Source organism: Emydura macquarii, unplaced genomic scaffold, assembly GCF_026122565.2.
Source record: "Emydura macquarii macquarii isolate MOO-44397 ecotype Brisbane River unplaced genomic scaffold, CSIRO-AGI_Emac_v2 contig_2422, whole genome shotgun sequence".
Lineage (NCBI taxonomy): Eukaryota > Metazoa > Chordata > Testudines > Chelidae > Emydura > Emydura macquarii.
The window spans coordinates 29,117,179-29,134,519 of NW_027132559.1; the positions used below are offsets into that span (position 1 = coordinate 29,117,179).

The 17,341-nt window shown below is 39.4% G+C and overlaps 1 protein-coding gene across 3 annotated transcripts in view; it reads left to right on the plus strand.

Annotated features, from left to right (window-relative positions):
- The window catches only part of COL28A1 (collagen type XXVIII alpha 1 chain), a 126,004-nt gene that overhangs the window by 87,842 nt on the left and 20,821 nt on the right, over positions 1-17,341 (plus strand). For 2 of the 3 annotated variants that reach the window (XM_067562144.1, XM_067562145.1), the window contains 5 exons: positions 743-811; positions 3,951-4,031; positions 4,123-4,158; positions 5,127-5,163; positions 7,192-7,743. In XM_067562144.1, coding sequence (XP_067418245.1) covers positions 743-811; positions 3,951-4,031; positions 4,123-4,158; positions 5,127-5,163; positions 7,192-7,743 — 775 coding nt within the window. The remainder of the gene's footprint in view (positions 1-742; positions 812-3,950; positions 4,032-4,122; positions 4,159-5,126; positions 5,164-7,191; positions 7,744-17,341) is intronic. The other variant, XM_067562146.1, reaches the window with a different exon arrangement.

A 17,341-nucleotide genomic window follows, 5' to 3' on the forward strand; every position in this document is an offset into this window, starting at 1 on the left:
TTAAAAGGAATAGAAAGGTTTGTGAACCTCTATCACTGTAATGGATTTTCTGTACACTCAGGAAAACTACAGGTAGATAAGTTAGTTTTTAATGTCCAGTTTCCATGGTAACAGTTACATTGGGTACAGTGACATCACCTCATAGCTATTTTACTGAATTATATACATACATGAGGGCAACTGGTGCCCCATACGCCAATCCGTTTTACAAAAAAGTACTGTGAGCTCCTTATTGTAACAACTGCATCTTGCTTTTAAGGTATAAGAAAAACATTCTCCACCTTATACTGTGAACAGCATAGACCTCACATTATCTACCCAAGATGAAGACTTAAATCAATTTTTTGAACATATGGTTCCAGGAAACCTAGGGATTAGATTCTAACCTCACGTCATTTTTATGCTGGATAACTAACTGTATTACCTTCACTGAGGCTACTACTGACCTACCTTGATGTAAGTGAGATGCTAACCAGACCCAAGTGTTTCATTAATGGTGAAACCATTCCCTGTGATATACCTCAATCTTAAAAAAAAAAAAGCTTGAAGTACACTAGCTCCAAATCCAAACTTATTAGTTATTACTGCTATCTAAGAACAGCATTGATTTTGAATTGTCCAGGACATTACATAATGCAAAGACTTTGACTTTCTCTATGACAAAAGTTATTACTATGTGAATGTATCTTTTACATGGCTTAATTTCACTTTTAGTTAAACTTGCTTTCTATATTGTATTCAGGGAGAACAAGGAGATCCAGGTTTACCCGGACTCAAGGGTTCATTGGGTCATGGCCTCCCTGGCCCAAAGGTAAATTGTAGTCTGTGTTACGAAATATTTTTTCCATCCTTCTTTATTATTAGATGTGCTTGGTTCTATGCAGATAAACAAAAGACCAACACTGACCTAAAAAGCTTGCAATCTAAGGGCCTGATCCTGCAAACACTTAGTACCAGCGTAGGGTACAACTGAGAGTAGTCTCATTGATTTTGAATGGATTATTCAGGATCAAGATCTAAATTAAGACATAGCAAGGGATGGTAACTAGTGACAGCAGAATAATATTAATCAAGTTTACTCAACAATTTTTGTGACATTTTAAAAATATATTAGATTACTCTTTTCTCTTTCATTATTGGTCTGGATTGTAGAGCTGAGAGAACAAGTTGTGAATATCACAAATGCAGATAATTTTTTTGAAATTCATCTATTGACAAATAGATTCTTTAAAAGTATCCTTTGAAGAGCAAACACATCCCCAACTATTGTTTCTTAGAAATTGGCAAATAACGGAAGAAAACTATGTTAATTGACTGGTTATCTGACATTTAATTATAAACAGGGCCCAAACCTGAAATCATTACTCACAACAAACAAATCCCATTTATGGGAGGAGATTTTTTAATAAAGTCTGCAGAAGAGGGCCTTAATTACGTATTTTCTGTCTTGTATATTAATTTGTGCATTTGGGGCCTGATTCAAAGACCACTGAAGTCAATAGGAATCAGTGTATTCTAGACTGACTAACAGTACATCTCATTCATTTACCACCTTCACCCCTGCTTCCCTCCTCAAAAAAAGCCCCAGCAACCTCCCTCCCCTCAAAAAAACCAGATAGTGTAAATAATTGCAACTCTATTGACTTAGGAGGGATTGAAACCCCCTACACCAAGTCTCAGTTTGACCTGTTGTTGCTCTGTACTGTTGTGATAGGGCTTACTCTACTCACTACTTGGCAGAACCTCCCTATGGCTCATCTGAGGAATTAGCTCTGCCACCTGATGATCTGCCACCGTTTTGTGTGGTTGCTCAGCCCATTGTTCAACACACTCTCTCCATAGCCTCTCATGTGCATGGAGCTGCAGTGCTTTCCTCTTCATAGCTTAATCCTCCAGCTAAGTCACATAAAAGTTCTCCCCTTTTTGGGGTATCATCAGACTCTAGTTCCAGACTGCTTCCAGCCATCCCCAAATGGGCTATCCCTAGTGTGTCACTCCAGCAGTAACTTGTAGGGGAACCTGGGCCCACTCTCTACACTGGGTTCCAGTCCAGAGATCTTCAATCCAACATTGCTGGGCTTTTATTCTCCCCACCCTTAATGCTCCTTCCCTGGACTGCTTCCTACTCTGTCATTACAGCTTTCTGCTCTTCCCCCTTGTATCAAGGAGTATAATTACAGGTTTCCTCCCTGCAGCCTGCCAACTTCCTCTCTTTATAGATCTGCCCAGCTCCTCCCCCAGCTGGACTTCATCAGCAATTAGGCCCTAGCACTCCCTAGCAGTAGTATAAGATTAATTGGCCTAATTTACCCCATCATAACTATATAAATACTCTCTGTGTTAGTGATTTATACAATATTTCAATCTGTAATATTTGCATTGTCTAGCATTTTCTCAGTTTTGCTGTGGATTTCAGGATTTCTCTCTAATAAGCTTATATTTCTCAGTCTACCTAACATAGGATTTGTGTGAAACAGCACGTATCAGTCTCTCTCCCCATTGTTTCTGTGTTGATTCAGTTTTGCTTGGTATTTTCGTCTGTAATCTAATTTTTGTTTTTTCTTCTCCCTGCACTTTACATAATCCTTCACTTGTCACTCATTTCAAAAAGAGGCAGTGAAAATTGTTGCCATCACTCAATAACAAGAGAAGACTGCCTTTCTTGCAGTAATTTGAGAATGTACATGCTACATATCATAATAAAAAGTTTTGTGGTACTATTTCTGCCATTTCAAATTCACCTTGTATCTAGATCATTCATATTAAAGACCAAACTCAGGTCTGTCCTATCATTAGTTTCCAAAAATACTCTGCATTTACGATTGTATATGTAAAATACAGCATGCTCATCACAAGTAAAAAAGGAGAGTATCTTTCAGCAAGAATGAATTGCCAATACCAAATACCAAACAAAATATTTTGCCTATACTTACATATAGGTAAACTAGCTGCACCACCACCCCCAAAAGGCCAAATTCTGCTTTCCATTACACTGACTCCTGCCTGTTACATTTACTCCTGTGGGATTACTGCCAGTATAATGGAGAAGAATTTTCCTCATTAGGTATTTTGACTTTATGAAAATACAACACAAAATGTCTACTACATTTTTGTAATCCTTTAATTTATAGGGCCTGATTCTTTTCTCACTTTACACCAGCTTTATTCTATTTAAATTCCATTGACATCAGTGGAACTAATTCTGATTTATACCAGTTTGAGTGAGAGCTAATCAGATCCAGAGTCTATATGTTGCATCACTGAGATCAATTTAGTAAAAGGGAAAACATCTTATACTCTAAAACCATTTAATTCTGCATGCAAAATCAAGCTATGGCAAATCCTGCAGATATCAACAGGATTCCAATGGTTTGGTAGCTGTGTGAGAGGGCATTGATATTCACAGTATTCCAGGGAAGTTTCTTGGGCCTACCATTTCAGGTGAAATACAGGGTGGCATAGAATTTGTCTACAGACTCAGGGACCTGCTCAATCCCTGTCCCTGCTTTGCAGAAATGTTTTATTTAGATCCTTAACATTCTGGTATTACCTTTCCAAGTTGCATTATTTGTTCATTTTCCTTTGAAACACAATATCAGAGTGGATCCCGCAGCCCTGACTCATATTTGAAACCAAGAGGACTACCCACTTGTATAAAGGGATGCAGAAGCTGGTACCAAATAAGAGGATGCACATTTCAAACAAATGTAGTGCATTCTGTCTCTACTGCCCCTATAGCATTACTATGGTTAAACGATGGGCCATATTCACAGCTGGTGTAAATGAGTGTAAATCCATTGACCAGTATCTCTCATGGACTGGTAGAGGTCTTCCATGGTTTGGTATGGAGGACATGTGCTAGTACAAAGAACACAAACACTGGGGAAGCACCGTTCCAATTGTGTGTCTCTAGCACTTCACTACAACTTAACTCTGCTGTATTCTATTAGGGAGATTATGGGGAGAAAGGTGATTTGGGACAGAAAGGTAACAAAGGAGACATTGGAGAGCAAGGACATGCAGGACCAAAGGTAAAATGCATTTTTTACATTATTTAATTTTACAGAATGGAAATGAGACAAACTAGCATTTATTAATTGATCTCATTCTAAAAATTCTTAGGGATTGGAGGGAAGAAAAGGTGAACCTGGTCTTACTGTAAGTATGTACATTAATTGATTTATGACAGTCAAGAATTAACTTTTGCATGTTTTGTTAATTTGAAGAAATTCTAATCCTATTGCTGCAGAGTTTGACTAAGTTGTTATAAGTTGAACTGTCCCCGAATTCAAAGACATACTGACAGTACATTAGCAACACATACGGAAAAAGAACACAAATTCCACCAGAGATGAGAGTCCTAGGCAGGTTCTGCTGTGCTGTTGTCAGTTTTGTTGCTGGCTGGGGTTGTGGAAAGACTTTGCCAACTACATCACTGCCTGAAGAATTGACACAGGCCAAACATGGAGAGTTTCAAAACCCTTTCATATGATAGACAGGAGCAGGCATTATCTTGCATGTTATTTGCTGAGAATGCACAATACTGGTGGGTATAAATGCATATAGAAAACGAGTAGGGTGTGTAGTAATGACCTTTCTACAGTCTAGACCACAGTTTTTTTCATACATTCAAACAAGTTATTTTAGATAATAAAATAATGAATCGGGTTGTCTCTGAGATAACTGTATAGAGGAAACTGAGTCATCTTTGCAAGGTTTTTTTTTTTTTTTTTTTTTAAATGTTCACAAAAGGACTTAATATCTGATATTTGAAAAACGGGTTACAACTCTTGAGATCTATGGTTAGTATCAACAGCAACTCATTTTAGATATCTTGGGCCATATATTATATAGATTTTTAAGAACAGCTAACTGACTTCACTGGGAGTACTATTTAAAAACTGATGGCATGATATAGCCTCCTGTCAACAGGTGATATTTATGAGTTCCAACCATTTTATAATTGTCTCTAAATACAATATAATTTGCTCTGTAAAACAGCAAAACTGGAAAGAAAAAAAAAAGAGAGAGAAAGCAGGTTTGGATCTTCAGTATCAGTCAAACAAAAGAAAAACATGCTTCAGGATTAGAATAAACATAAAAAATTAATGAATACTTTTTTTCAGAGAGAAGAAATTATCAGACTTATCATGGAAATATGTGGTAAGATCTATATTACAGAAGGGAAATAAGTTTTAGTGAAACACATTGAAACTATCTGGGTTGAAAGGATACAAGTGACGCCTACTACTCCACATTAATGTGGAAGCATATCAGCGTCATCCGTAAAATATTTTTTAAAAACATGTTACAGCAAGTAAATGAAGTTGGGTAGAGACTATGATTTTCATCTGAAAAGTGAGCACATCATATGGGCTATCAATAGGAATTCTGTTAATCAAAAGGAAACCCAGCAGAGCTCATAGTGGAAGTATAATCCAGCCAGAGGCTGTATCACATGTCTCTAGATATTACCTCAGCAGTGTAAAAAGGGTACTGGGGGCAGACTGAATACTGGGTACTGAGTACTGGGTACTGAGTAAGTTCTGACAGCCTGGGCATGCTACCAGAGATCTGGGGGGAAAGAGAAGAGGGAAGAGGGAACACCAGGAGCCAGGCCTTCTGCTATTTCTGGGATCTTCAGGGATCTGCAGAATGTTCTGCAAGTGGCCAAAAACCTGCCCTCTACTGAATTACTGGAAGGATAACCTCACTGAGATGTCTTCCCTTAATCAGGTACTACACACTGTCTGCAGAAGAGTGACTGGGCCTAGAGTTTGGCACATTGCCTTTACAGACTATGCAAACCTGGGGCATCTGAGGACAAAAACCACATAGTTACCTGTCTTATTTTAAAGGTTCCAGAAATTATTAATTAAAGGATTTCAGTTACTAGATTGTGAGCTTTAAGTGAGATAGAACTTAAAATTATAAAAGCAAAATGCAATAAAGAACATTCCCGTTTATTAATTTACTTTGAAATTATAGTTCCATTGAAAGTTATTAAATTGCTATGGTTATGGAAATTTAGTTTCCTACTTAGATAATAGCACAGTATAGTGCTTAATTTTCTGAAAATATCCGCTCAGTATGCAGTGGCAGTCAAAAAAGCTAACAATGTTAGGAACTATTAGGAAAGGGATAGATAATAAGACAGAAAATATCATAGCACCATTATATAAATCCATGGTATGCCCACACCTTAAATACTGCATGTGGTTCTGATTGCCCCATCTCGAAAATATATATTGGAATTGGAAAAGGTACAGAGCAGGGGCATAAAAATGATTAGGGGTATGGAACAGCTTCCATATGAAGAGAGATTAAAAAGACTGGGACTGTTCATCTTGGAAAAGAAATGACTAAGGGGGGATATGGTAGCAGGCTATAAAAATCGAGAATGTTGCAGAGAAAGTGAATAGGAAAGTGTTATTTACCCCTTAGCATAACAAGAACAGGGGACACTCAGTGAAATGAATAGGTAGCAGGTTTAAAATAAACACAAGGAAGTACTTCTTCACACAATGCACACTCAACCTGTGGAAGTCATTGCCAGGGGATGTTGTGAAGGCCAAAAGGATAACTGGGTTCAAAAAAGAATTAGATAAATTCTTGGAGGATAGAGTCATCAATGGCTGTTAGCCAAGGTGGTCAGGAACACAACCCCATGCTCTGAGTATCCTTAAATTTCTGTTTGCCAGAAGCTGGGAGTGGATGACAGGGGATGGACATTTTGATAATTGCTCTGTCCTGTTCATTCCCTCTGAAGCATCTGGCACTGGCCACTGTCAGAAGGCAGGATACTAGAGTAGGTGGACTATTGGTCTGATTCAGTATGGCTGTTCTTAGGTTCTAATATATAGTTAGTAGATATTGGTTTAGTAGACACTGGGTAAATAATCAAAATTTAAACAAGAAATAAGAGCACCTTCATTATAAAAATGTAGAGCTAGATAAAGTACTTTAAAATTTGCGAAATAAGAATCTTCTACCTATTTATCCCTGTCCTGAATCTGGCCTACCATTTCCTAGGAAAAGTCTCAGTAACAGTAGATTGCTTTAGTTAACTGTTTTCAGACGTCACCTTGGCTTGGGTGACTGAGAATCTGATATATATATTTTTTCAGTTGCATTCATTGTCTAATCGAAAAGAAGTTTCTCATAAAATGTCTAAAATTGTTAATATTTTAGGCTGTGGCGTCAAATGTAAAGAAACTCCATTGGAACTTGTATTTGTGATTGACAGCTCAGAAAGTGTTGGACCAGAAAACTTCAAAATTGTCAAAGATTTTGTGAAAACACTCATTGACAGGGTAGCAGTCAACCAAGCTACAGCCCGCATTGGCATTATCAACTTCAGCCACAAAGTAGAGCTAGTATCGACTCTGCAGCAGTACATGAACAAAGACAAGCTGAAACTTGCTATTGATAATATGCAGTATCTAGGGGAAGGCACCTACACAGCTACAGCTATCAGCAAAGCCATTGAGATATTTCAGGTTGCACGACAAGGGGTAAGAAAAGTGGCTGTTGTAATAACAGATGGACAAGCCGATACTCGTGATCAAACGCTGAATGTCACAGTGAGGAATGCGCATGCCATCAACATTGAGATATTTGTAATTGGAGTGGCTCAGAAGACTGATCCCAACTTTAACGATTTTCTGAAAGAACTAGATCTCATTGCTACAGACCCTGACAATGAACATGTTTACCAGATAGACGACTTCATCACACTCCCAGGTAAGAGGTACTGCCTCTTTAACACAAACTATTAAAATAGTGCATTGCATGGAATTAGGCCTTTGAAATAGCAACTGAAGTCAGTCAGTATAATTTTGTGGCAAAGTGGCTTACCTCTTAACTTCAGATGCAATTCATTCCTTAGTTTCTCTCACTCCGTGGAGGTTAGCCACCAAATCAAACCTTCATGCCTTCCAGGGCAAATGAAATTTCCAACACAATCAATGAGAGTTCCCATAGCCACTCTTTATCCAGCTTCTTTTTTTCTGTGGGCTACCAGCCCTCCATTGAAGGCTTGTGTCAACCTTCCCCCAGAATGCCTCAGTGCTCCGTCAAAGTTCTGCTGCCTGTGAAATGTTCTGTTCTTTGTGCAGGAGAGTGAAGAGGATTTCTCCCCACCTTAGCATAGTCTCTCTCTCTCTCAGGGTCACTAATCTCCCTCAAAGTCTGTCAATCCTTCCCTCCTTTTCATAGTTTCACATAGAGACAAGTGTCTCTGAGAGCTGTAAGGGAGTTTACAACATTTCCCAATGTCTTCTACCCATAGACAGACACCACCAGAAATTACTCCTTCCCAGTCTCTCCACCCCATAGATTCATCGGTTTCAAGGCCAGAAGGGACCACTGTGATCATCTAGTCTGACCTCCTATATAACACAGGTCATAGAACTTCCCCAAAATAATTTGTAGAATATATTTTTTAGAAAAAATCCAATCTTGATTTAAAAATTGCTAGTGATGGAGAATTCACCATGACCCTTAGTTAATTGTTCCAATGAGTAATTACCCATATTGGTAAAAAATTACAACTTATTTCCAGTTTCAGTTTGTCTAGATTCAACTTCCTGCAATTGGATTGTATTATACCTTCTTCTGATATACTGAAGAGCCCACTTATAAAATATCTCTTCCCCGTGTAGGTACTTATAGACTGTAATCAAATCACCACTTAACCATATCTTTCTTAAGATATGTAGTGACATAGGTCTGGGAAGTTTCAAAAGCATTTCCAAATGTAAGCAGCACTGCTGCTTCTGCTTTGCCTCCAACTCAGCTCTGTGGGTTGCACCTCTGGTCCCTCTGGCTGGCGCAACTCTGCGCCCAGCGGAGCTCTCTGGGCTACTTCTCTGCCTCTGCCTGCAGTGGCTCTCCTCCCAGTTTGGCTCTGCTCCCTGGGCTGCTTATCTGGTTCTCTCTGGCTCTGGCTGGTGCAGCTCTGCTCCCAGCTCTGCTTGGGCTCCTTAGCTTGGCCCTGCTCTGGCCCAGGGAGCTCCAGCTCACATGTAGGAGAGGACCTGCGATCCTGATTCCCTAATGGGCCACCTGCCCTGTGTGGTAGGGTGGCCTTCGTGCTCCTGTGGGCCGAGCGCTCTTCCAGTGCGGTGGGCACAAAATGGCTGCCCAGGGCTCCCACCAGTCTTAAGATGGTGGCCATCTCGCTTCTTCCCAGTCTTCCTTCAGGCCTTCGCAGGCCAAGCAGTGCCAAGGTTCTAAGGCGGGGGAGAGGGGAAAAAAAACCCTCTTCTCCAGGTTAGGGAGAGACTATCTGGTTGGTCCAGAGGCGGTTGGGGTAGGGGGTGTCCGAGCCTGCCCTCTTCTTCGGACACCAGCCCAGAGACCCTGGCTGACAGCAGTGGTTGGCTGCTGCTATAAGGCACTATGTAAGTCTTCTCTCTAGGCTGCTTCCCTCCCTTGGTTTTCGTCAGGGCTAAGTAGCCACTCCAACAGGCAAACCCCTGCTTTTCTCTGGCTCCTGCCACTCTCAGTTCTCATTCTCCAGACTTCAAGAGCACCCTGTCTGCCTGGCAGGGAGCTTTTATCTGCTCCCAGGCAGCGCTTTATTGGTCTCAGCTGATCCTGGCCTCAGCTGATCCTAATTGATTTCAGCTGATCCTGGCCTCAGCTGACCCTAATCAGCCTGAAGGAAACCTTGGGCAGCTGCTAGGGGAACAGGTCCTTGGTCATTCTTAGGCTAACATAGCATCCTTCTACTACCCTCCGGTAGCCCCTGTCACACCTGTCAATCAGGAGGACCAGGAGTGTTGGCCTCTCCCCATTGGCTCTGGAGACTGTCAGTCTCAGGGTCTTGATTTCTCATCAATCCTTCTCCTTTCTTTTTGTACTGAGAAGGGCCAACCAAAACCCCCACTAAGTTTCAGTAAGGGCCAACAGTCCCCTTACACAAGGTTCCCAGTAGCTCTGAGCCTCTGGCAGTCCTAAAGCATTCAGACCAAACTGATATATTAGCAAGTGTTTTAGTTGTAAGTACTGCCATTCTGCTGAGGGTGGTAGGTCATACAGTTGCTATAGTGCTAGAAAAGAGACAAAGCCCTCATACCTCACTAATTGGGAAATCCATATGATGCCCTGGCTCAGCCAGTTCTTCCACATTAGAGTTTTTTTTCCCAATTTGTAAGTTTGCGTTGCCCTAGACAAGTGCTTTGGCATGACAGCGAGGATGAAATCGGTACATCTTAGTTAGGATACCCCAGATCCTTCGTGCAGCCATCACTGAAAGTACCTTATTTTTCTCTGTGAAACAAAAAGAAGAACTGAGCAGACCCACAGATGGAATTAGATGCGTTAATATCTGTTCAATTTTCACCTCTGTGGGTATAAAGGTGTTAGCATGTTGGAAGCAATTTGCATCTGTGACATAATGAAATCATAATAGTAATTTTGTAGGCCTGGAAGCCCAAATTCTCACCTTGCCTACAGGGAGCTGTATTTTTTTAAATTATAGTTGTGGGTATCGACCTGGACCCCACAGAGAGGCTCTAATAATTGTTACTGGATTTTCTAAAATAAGATGGAGAGGTATATACGGGTAGTCTGCTTAGACTATAGAAAAACGTAGTCAGAGTATTCATTGAGAAATAGCCACACTACCCGACAACCAAGTGATTTTCAACAGTTCTGATTTTTCACAATTTATTTTGTAATCAAATATTGCACCAAATTTTTGAATTAGTGATAGGAGTGCTAGAATAGTGGTTTCCATTTTGGAATATACAAAAGGGCATCATCTACATATAGCATCAATTTATACTCCATGGAACTAAGCTGCATGCCTTAAATATCTAGAGCAGCCCATATAACTATTGCCAGGGGCTCAAGAGCCAAATCTAAAAGTAATGGAGACAATGGGTACCCTCGCCTAGTACCCCAGAAAAGTCTGAAGGTATCTGAGGTCACATCATTGGTTGTGATGTGAGAGGCTGGGTGAGAATATAACAGTTGAATCCAGGAACTAAATAGGGATCCAAATCCTAATTTCTGTAGATTATAAAACATATACCTCCCACCCACTCTGTCAAAAGCCTTTTCTACATCTACATTTAATACAGCTTGTGGTTCAGGTCATCGTATTTCACTGCTATAATATCAATACATTTGTGAAGGTTATCAGAGCTGTGATGGCTTCTGACAAACTCCACTTGATTTGGGTGCATGAGAAAACCCTAAATTGCATTGCCAGAACTTTTGCCAATATTTTGATATCACTATTAATAAGTGAAATTGTCCTATAATGGAATGTGGCATATCTGCCTGGTTTAGGAATAACTGATTCTATGGCTTCTTTTAGCATAGAGGGAAGGGTGCCTTCTAGGAATAACTTATTAAACATTTAAAGCATTTTGTCAGACAGGAGGTCAAGGAAGTGTCCATTCAGCAGGGAAACCATCTGCCTTGGGAGCTTTCCCCACTTACATATTCTTAATCTTCTCAATTAACTCGTCCTCCACTTGGAGCATATCAAGGTTTCTATGCTGGGCTGCAGTAATTTGCAGTAATGTAATATTTTTGAAAAATTGATCCAAAGCATCTGTGGAGGGTTTTGTGTCCAATTTGTACAGATCTTTATAGAAGTTAAAGAATGCTTCATTAATCTTCAGGAGATGTATATAATTTACCATGTCTGTGCTTCTACATGTAAAGGTCTTTTTATCTTATCTTATGCCAAGAACTTGCCAGCTCTTTCACCTGATTCCCAGAAGTCCTGCCTGAGTCAAAATAGGGCAAATTCAGCCTGTGCTGAGTGCATCTTATTGAGTTCAGATCTATAATTAATTAGGGATTGCAGCAAATCTGGAGATGGAGCTGTAGCATAAGGCAAATCTTTTTTCTCAAGAGCTCTCATATTTTCTCTACGTTCCTTCTTCTTGGCAGATGCAAAACTTACAATTCTACCCCTCAAATTGGCCTTGAATGCCTCCCACAATAGCCTGCTAGAAGATGCTGAGGGTTCATTTGTCTCCAGGAACAGGCCAATTTCTTTTTCACTAAAAAAAATTTTGAAATGGGGATCTAATGAAAGTGAAGAATTAAATCTCTAGCTACATGGCTGTTTCTTTCGCAGGTCTGTTCCTATTTGAAGAGTTATATGGATATGATCAGAGACAGCACTTGTATTAATGGAGGAATCAATTACAGAATTAACCAAGTCCCTGGAGATCAAAAAAGTAATCTATATAGGAATAGGACCCATGTACTGGAGAAAATTCTAACTAGTATCTATCCATTAGATGTATAAGTCACTAAATAACACATAGTCCCAGATCTTCAATGTGCAACTCCAGAGCCATTTTAGTTTTGGCTGATATATGACCCTGAGATCAAGATTTGTTCGTAAAAGGATTGAGCACCTCATTTAAATCTCCAGCAATCACAGTAGGGATATGGGGTTCTCCATGTAATCTAGTAAAAAAAAAAACCTATAAAAGGTTTCAAGATCATCAAGATTAAGTCCATACATATTAATAATGATTAGTTCAGATCCACTTGTGGTGACTTTAAGGATTAAAAATCTGCCGATTGTCTAAAATTGACTCAGATTGTTACTGACAGTTCTTTATGGAAGAGGATGACTGCCCCTCTGGATCTGGAGGAAAAGCATCAAGACATTGCTTTTCCTACTCAGTCATCTTCTAATTTAGCAGCCTCATCTGTGGTCAAGTGTGTCTCCTGCAAAAGCACTACATCTGCCTTTGCTTTCTTTAATAATGAGTACACTTTTTTCTTTTAATTGGATTATTAAAACCTGTCATATTCCAGGAAATAAAATTAAGATTCAGGACCATGTGGCTGTGTTAAGAATTATTTTTGTATATATAGTCTTACAAATGAAGGTGATGGAACATTTGTGTCATTTTCTCAATTATATCTCATCCTACTTCCCACACAGAAACCCATTGTGGGGAGTCCATGTATGAAATGTCTCAGACACTTATTCCTCTGATTTTGGATTACCTTGCCAGATGCTTGCCACTTGCCAGATTTCCAGGAGGTGGCTCTGGAGTTGGGGAGGGAAGAGCACAAAAAGACAAGCTAAAACAAAAACATAAAAACACATAACTTAGATACAACAATTTAACTTTATATCAAGCATAGGACAGCACAATGAAAAGGCAACAATTATCAAACACTTATTATAGACAAAAGTAAATCACTCAAATTCTGATGGGGACAGGCCACTCAGACACACCAATCAGGTTGGAAGTTCCACCAATATCCATTATTTAAATTAATTATTGTTAGTTTTAATTAATTATTATTATTTATTATTGTAACAGGTGTTCTATTTTTCCCATACCACAAAGTAGTAACTACGCTGTACGGTAATAGAAAGGGAGTACGGACTCCACAAACATAATATTTCTTAACTTGGTATGTCAAGAATATACCTGTATATTATCCCTTAATTTGTAATCTTTTCAGTTTGCCAAGCCAAACCCCAGAACACTGGTAATAAAGCTCGGTGCACAAAATGAGACATTGTATGTTGTGGGGATAACTTTTCCACAGCCATGGAAGCAGTCAGTTTCCCTTTCCCCATATTACACAAACATATAGCTAATGGGAGAAATCTAACTGCTCCCACAAATTGTAAATTACTGTACCAAAGAACACAACAAACAATCCAACTGACAAAGTGACTCTTCTATGTTAACTTCATACTTCGTGTTCATGTACTCGGGATTTGAGCTTATCAAAGATGTTAGGATGGGAAAGGAACTGAAGAAATTGAGGGGGGAAGAGGGGACAGACGGTTCAGGGCAAGGGGCAACAGGGAGAAGAGATTGGGGAACAACAGGTGGTGGAGGAAGGGCATGGTGGGAGAGGAAGGCAGGGAACATGGGGAGAGGGGCAAGCAGGATGCAAGGGAGGAAGTAGGAGATGATAGGGAGTGTAGAAGTTACCATCTTTGTAGCTCAGCAACCCATGTTGCTCTTCTCCTCTGCTCTGTTGGACCACAGGGGAGTACAATTACATTGCTCAGCTCCTGTGCAGCTTTCCAGGATGTGTTACGGGGAGGAAAGCTGTCTTGCACTTCCTGCACACAGGAAGTCAAGCTGCCAGGCTATGTGCAGTAAAGCATGGTGACACAGCATGGTCTCTCACTGGCACCAACTTTAAAAAGCAGTACAGGAACCCTCACATTTCTACAGAGCAACAGGGAGCTGCACTGCCCTGTCTTTCGTGTATGTAGCAGCCAAGCCAACATACAGGCCTAGTATTATCACAAACAAATTGTTCGTGGTGATCTGCCATGTGATGTTGTCAAATCTTTCATGAATACCCAAGCAAAAGCACCTAATATTGCTAATACACAATTTAAATAGATCCTTTCCACAGTCAATTCACTTTCATGAGATCAATTTGGAATGAGATGTTGCCATAACTCCCCTGCTGGGGCCCTTTACATTTAGCCATTTGATGAGAATTGATATACACGTCTCAAAACTTAATAAAGTATAACCTTGGATTGGAAGAAATAACAAAAATAAGTAAGTAAATTAGTCACAGTAACTGGATAGGTTCATAAGTGCAGCTAGGGAGACATAACAATTGGGAATTCAACTTGGTATAAAACAGAACAGGTACTCATTTCATTGCAGGCTATTAAAAAATCATTTTGCTTCTTGTGGCTTTTGGAACTGATGTACTTCCTCACCCACCCTGAAATGAAACTACTGGAAGCTTTATAAAATATTTGAGCCCTCGCTGGTTAGCAAATGCGCTTGAGCATTTAAAGGCTGATCTCTGTCCAACCACATCTTTTACTAAATCTTGAGAAATCAAGAGCTTATTTTGTGGCATCCCCTTAACAGTTCTTTTTATTTCCTATGAACTAGCAGCATTATTTTTTCCTTTTACTGTAAAACTGAGAAATTTGACAATCAGTGCACGAGGTTTGGCATTTGAGGCTGGCCTAGGAGCCACAGACCTATATGCTCTCCCTAAATCAAATTTAAAATCATTCAGCAAGCGGAGCATTTCTCAAAGGAGCCAAGCAACACACTCTAGGGAGTTGTCTCTCTCTGCCCCTTCAGGTACTCTTCTAATTCTCAAATTTATTGTAATGAGACCTTTCCTTGAGATCTGCCAGTTTAGATTTAAGAGAAAATAAATCTGTGAGGCTTCTCTGTATCTGAGCAGAGAAATTTTGTTATCTTCCATTGATGATGATATCCCTTCTGCTTCATTCACCCGTCCTGTCAGCATTCCAGAGAGGAATTAATTGAGGTAACAGTGAATTGTATTGTGTTGCTTTGACATCTATTGTGTCTGCCACAATTTTCTTCAGCAGGGCCATCACAGACACAATGATCTTAGCAGCTGTCATGTTGTTCACAGTGTGTGTGTGGGCAGGGGGCTGTCTATTCTCCTTGTTTTTCAGCTACTTGTAGAGCTTGCAAGCAGACAAATATTTGCCTGCTGACATTCCAAAAATTTGGGGGTACCTGTTCCTATATTAGTGAGGTCAGTCAGGGGCCCTGGACTCTGGATGGAAATGGATATTAGCAGATGGTTCTGCAGCTCAAGGGAGCTATTTCTCCATGCCACACAACAGCCTCTCGAGTCCACCCACTCTCCCAATTTTTGTGTTTTCTGCAAACTTTATCAGTGATAATTTTATGTTTTCTTCCAGGTCATTGACAAAAATGTTAAATAGCATAAGGCCAAGAATGGATCCCTTCAGGTCCCCACTAGAAAGACACCTCCTCAATGATTCCCCATTTACAATTATATTTTGAGACCTATCAGTTAGCCAGCTTTTAATCCATTTAATGTGTGCCATATTAATTTTATAGTGTTCTAGTTTTTTAATCAAAATGTCATGTAGTACCCAGTCAGATGCTTTACAGATGTCTATTACATCACCACTGTTATCTTAATTAACCAAATGTGTAATCTCATTAAAAGTAGTCTGACAAGATCTATTTCCCATAAACCCATGTTGATTGATAATTCTATTACCTCCCTTAATTCTTTATTAACTGAGTCCCATATCAGTGCTCCATTATCTTGCCTGCGATCAATGTCAGACTGATAGGTCTATAATTACGTGGGGCATCTTGCAAAATTTAATTTAAATATCGGCACAATATTAGCTTTCGTTCAGTCTTCTGGAACTTCCCTAGTGTTCTAAGACTTATTGAAATGCAACATTAACAGGTCAAGCGAACTTCTTGGCAAACTCTTTTAAAACTCTTGGATGCACGTTATTTGAATCTGCTGATTTACAAATTTCTAACATTAGTAGCTGTGTTTAGCATCATCCGGAGATACTAGTAGAATGGAAAGAGTGTTATCATATATGATTACACCTTCCCTCCCCACAAATACAGAAATATTTATTGAATAGTTCTGCCTTTTCTGTATTTTTATTGATAAATCTATCATTTCCATCTAATAATGGACCAATGCCATTGTTATGGTTCTTTTTGTTCCTAATATACTTTAAAAAGTTGTTCTTATTGTCCTTAACTCTGCCTATAGAGTTCTCTTTGTGTCCTTTTGCTTCTCTTATCAGTTTTCTACAATTCCTAGCTTCTGATTTATATTCATTACTATTAGAATCTCATTTCTTCTATTTGTAAGATACCCCTCTCAACCAGGTCTTTTTTTTAAAACCAATATAGCCTTCTTCTTCGATTGTGGATTTTTAGGCATCTAGTAAAGTGTTCTTAAATAATTCCCCATTATCATTTACATTTTTTGATTAAATTCTTCTTCCCAACTTATTTGGCTCATAATTGTTCTCAGCTTTGTGAAATTGGCCCTTTTAAAATCCCAAGTAAATATATTACTGGTCTGGACCTTATTCTGTTTGGACATTATAATGATGACATCATCAAGTCATGATCACTTGTACTTAGGCTACTATTCATTTTTAGTTCTGTCATCAGTTCCTCTTTATCTATGAAGATGAGGATATAGGTCTGATACAGTGTTGAACGCAATTCTTTTTAAGTTAGAAAATTGTCATCTGTAATATTCAGAAATTCTAAGGATGTTTTAATACTGGAAGCATGAGACCTCCAGTCTATGTTTCTCAAACTGAAGTCCCCCAGAGTCACATTTTTTCCTATATGCTAGAAAGAGGTGCATATAGGAAAAAATGTTCCCTAGTGTGATTTGGTGATACATAACAGACACCAACTAACACTCCATGTTGTGCATTATCTATTAACGCATTGATCCATAAGCCCTCAAGGTCATTTTCTTCCAAGTTATCAGTGACTTGGAAACAGGTAGTGTCATTTTTGACATAAAGTGCCACTCCCTCTCCCCTGTGCCTACTTGATCCTTC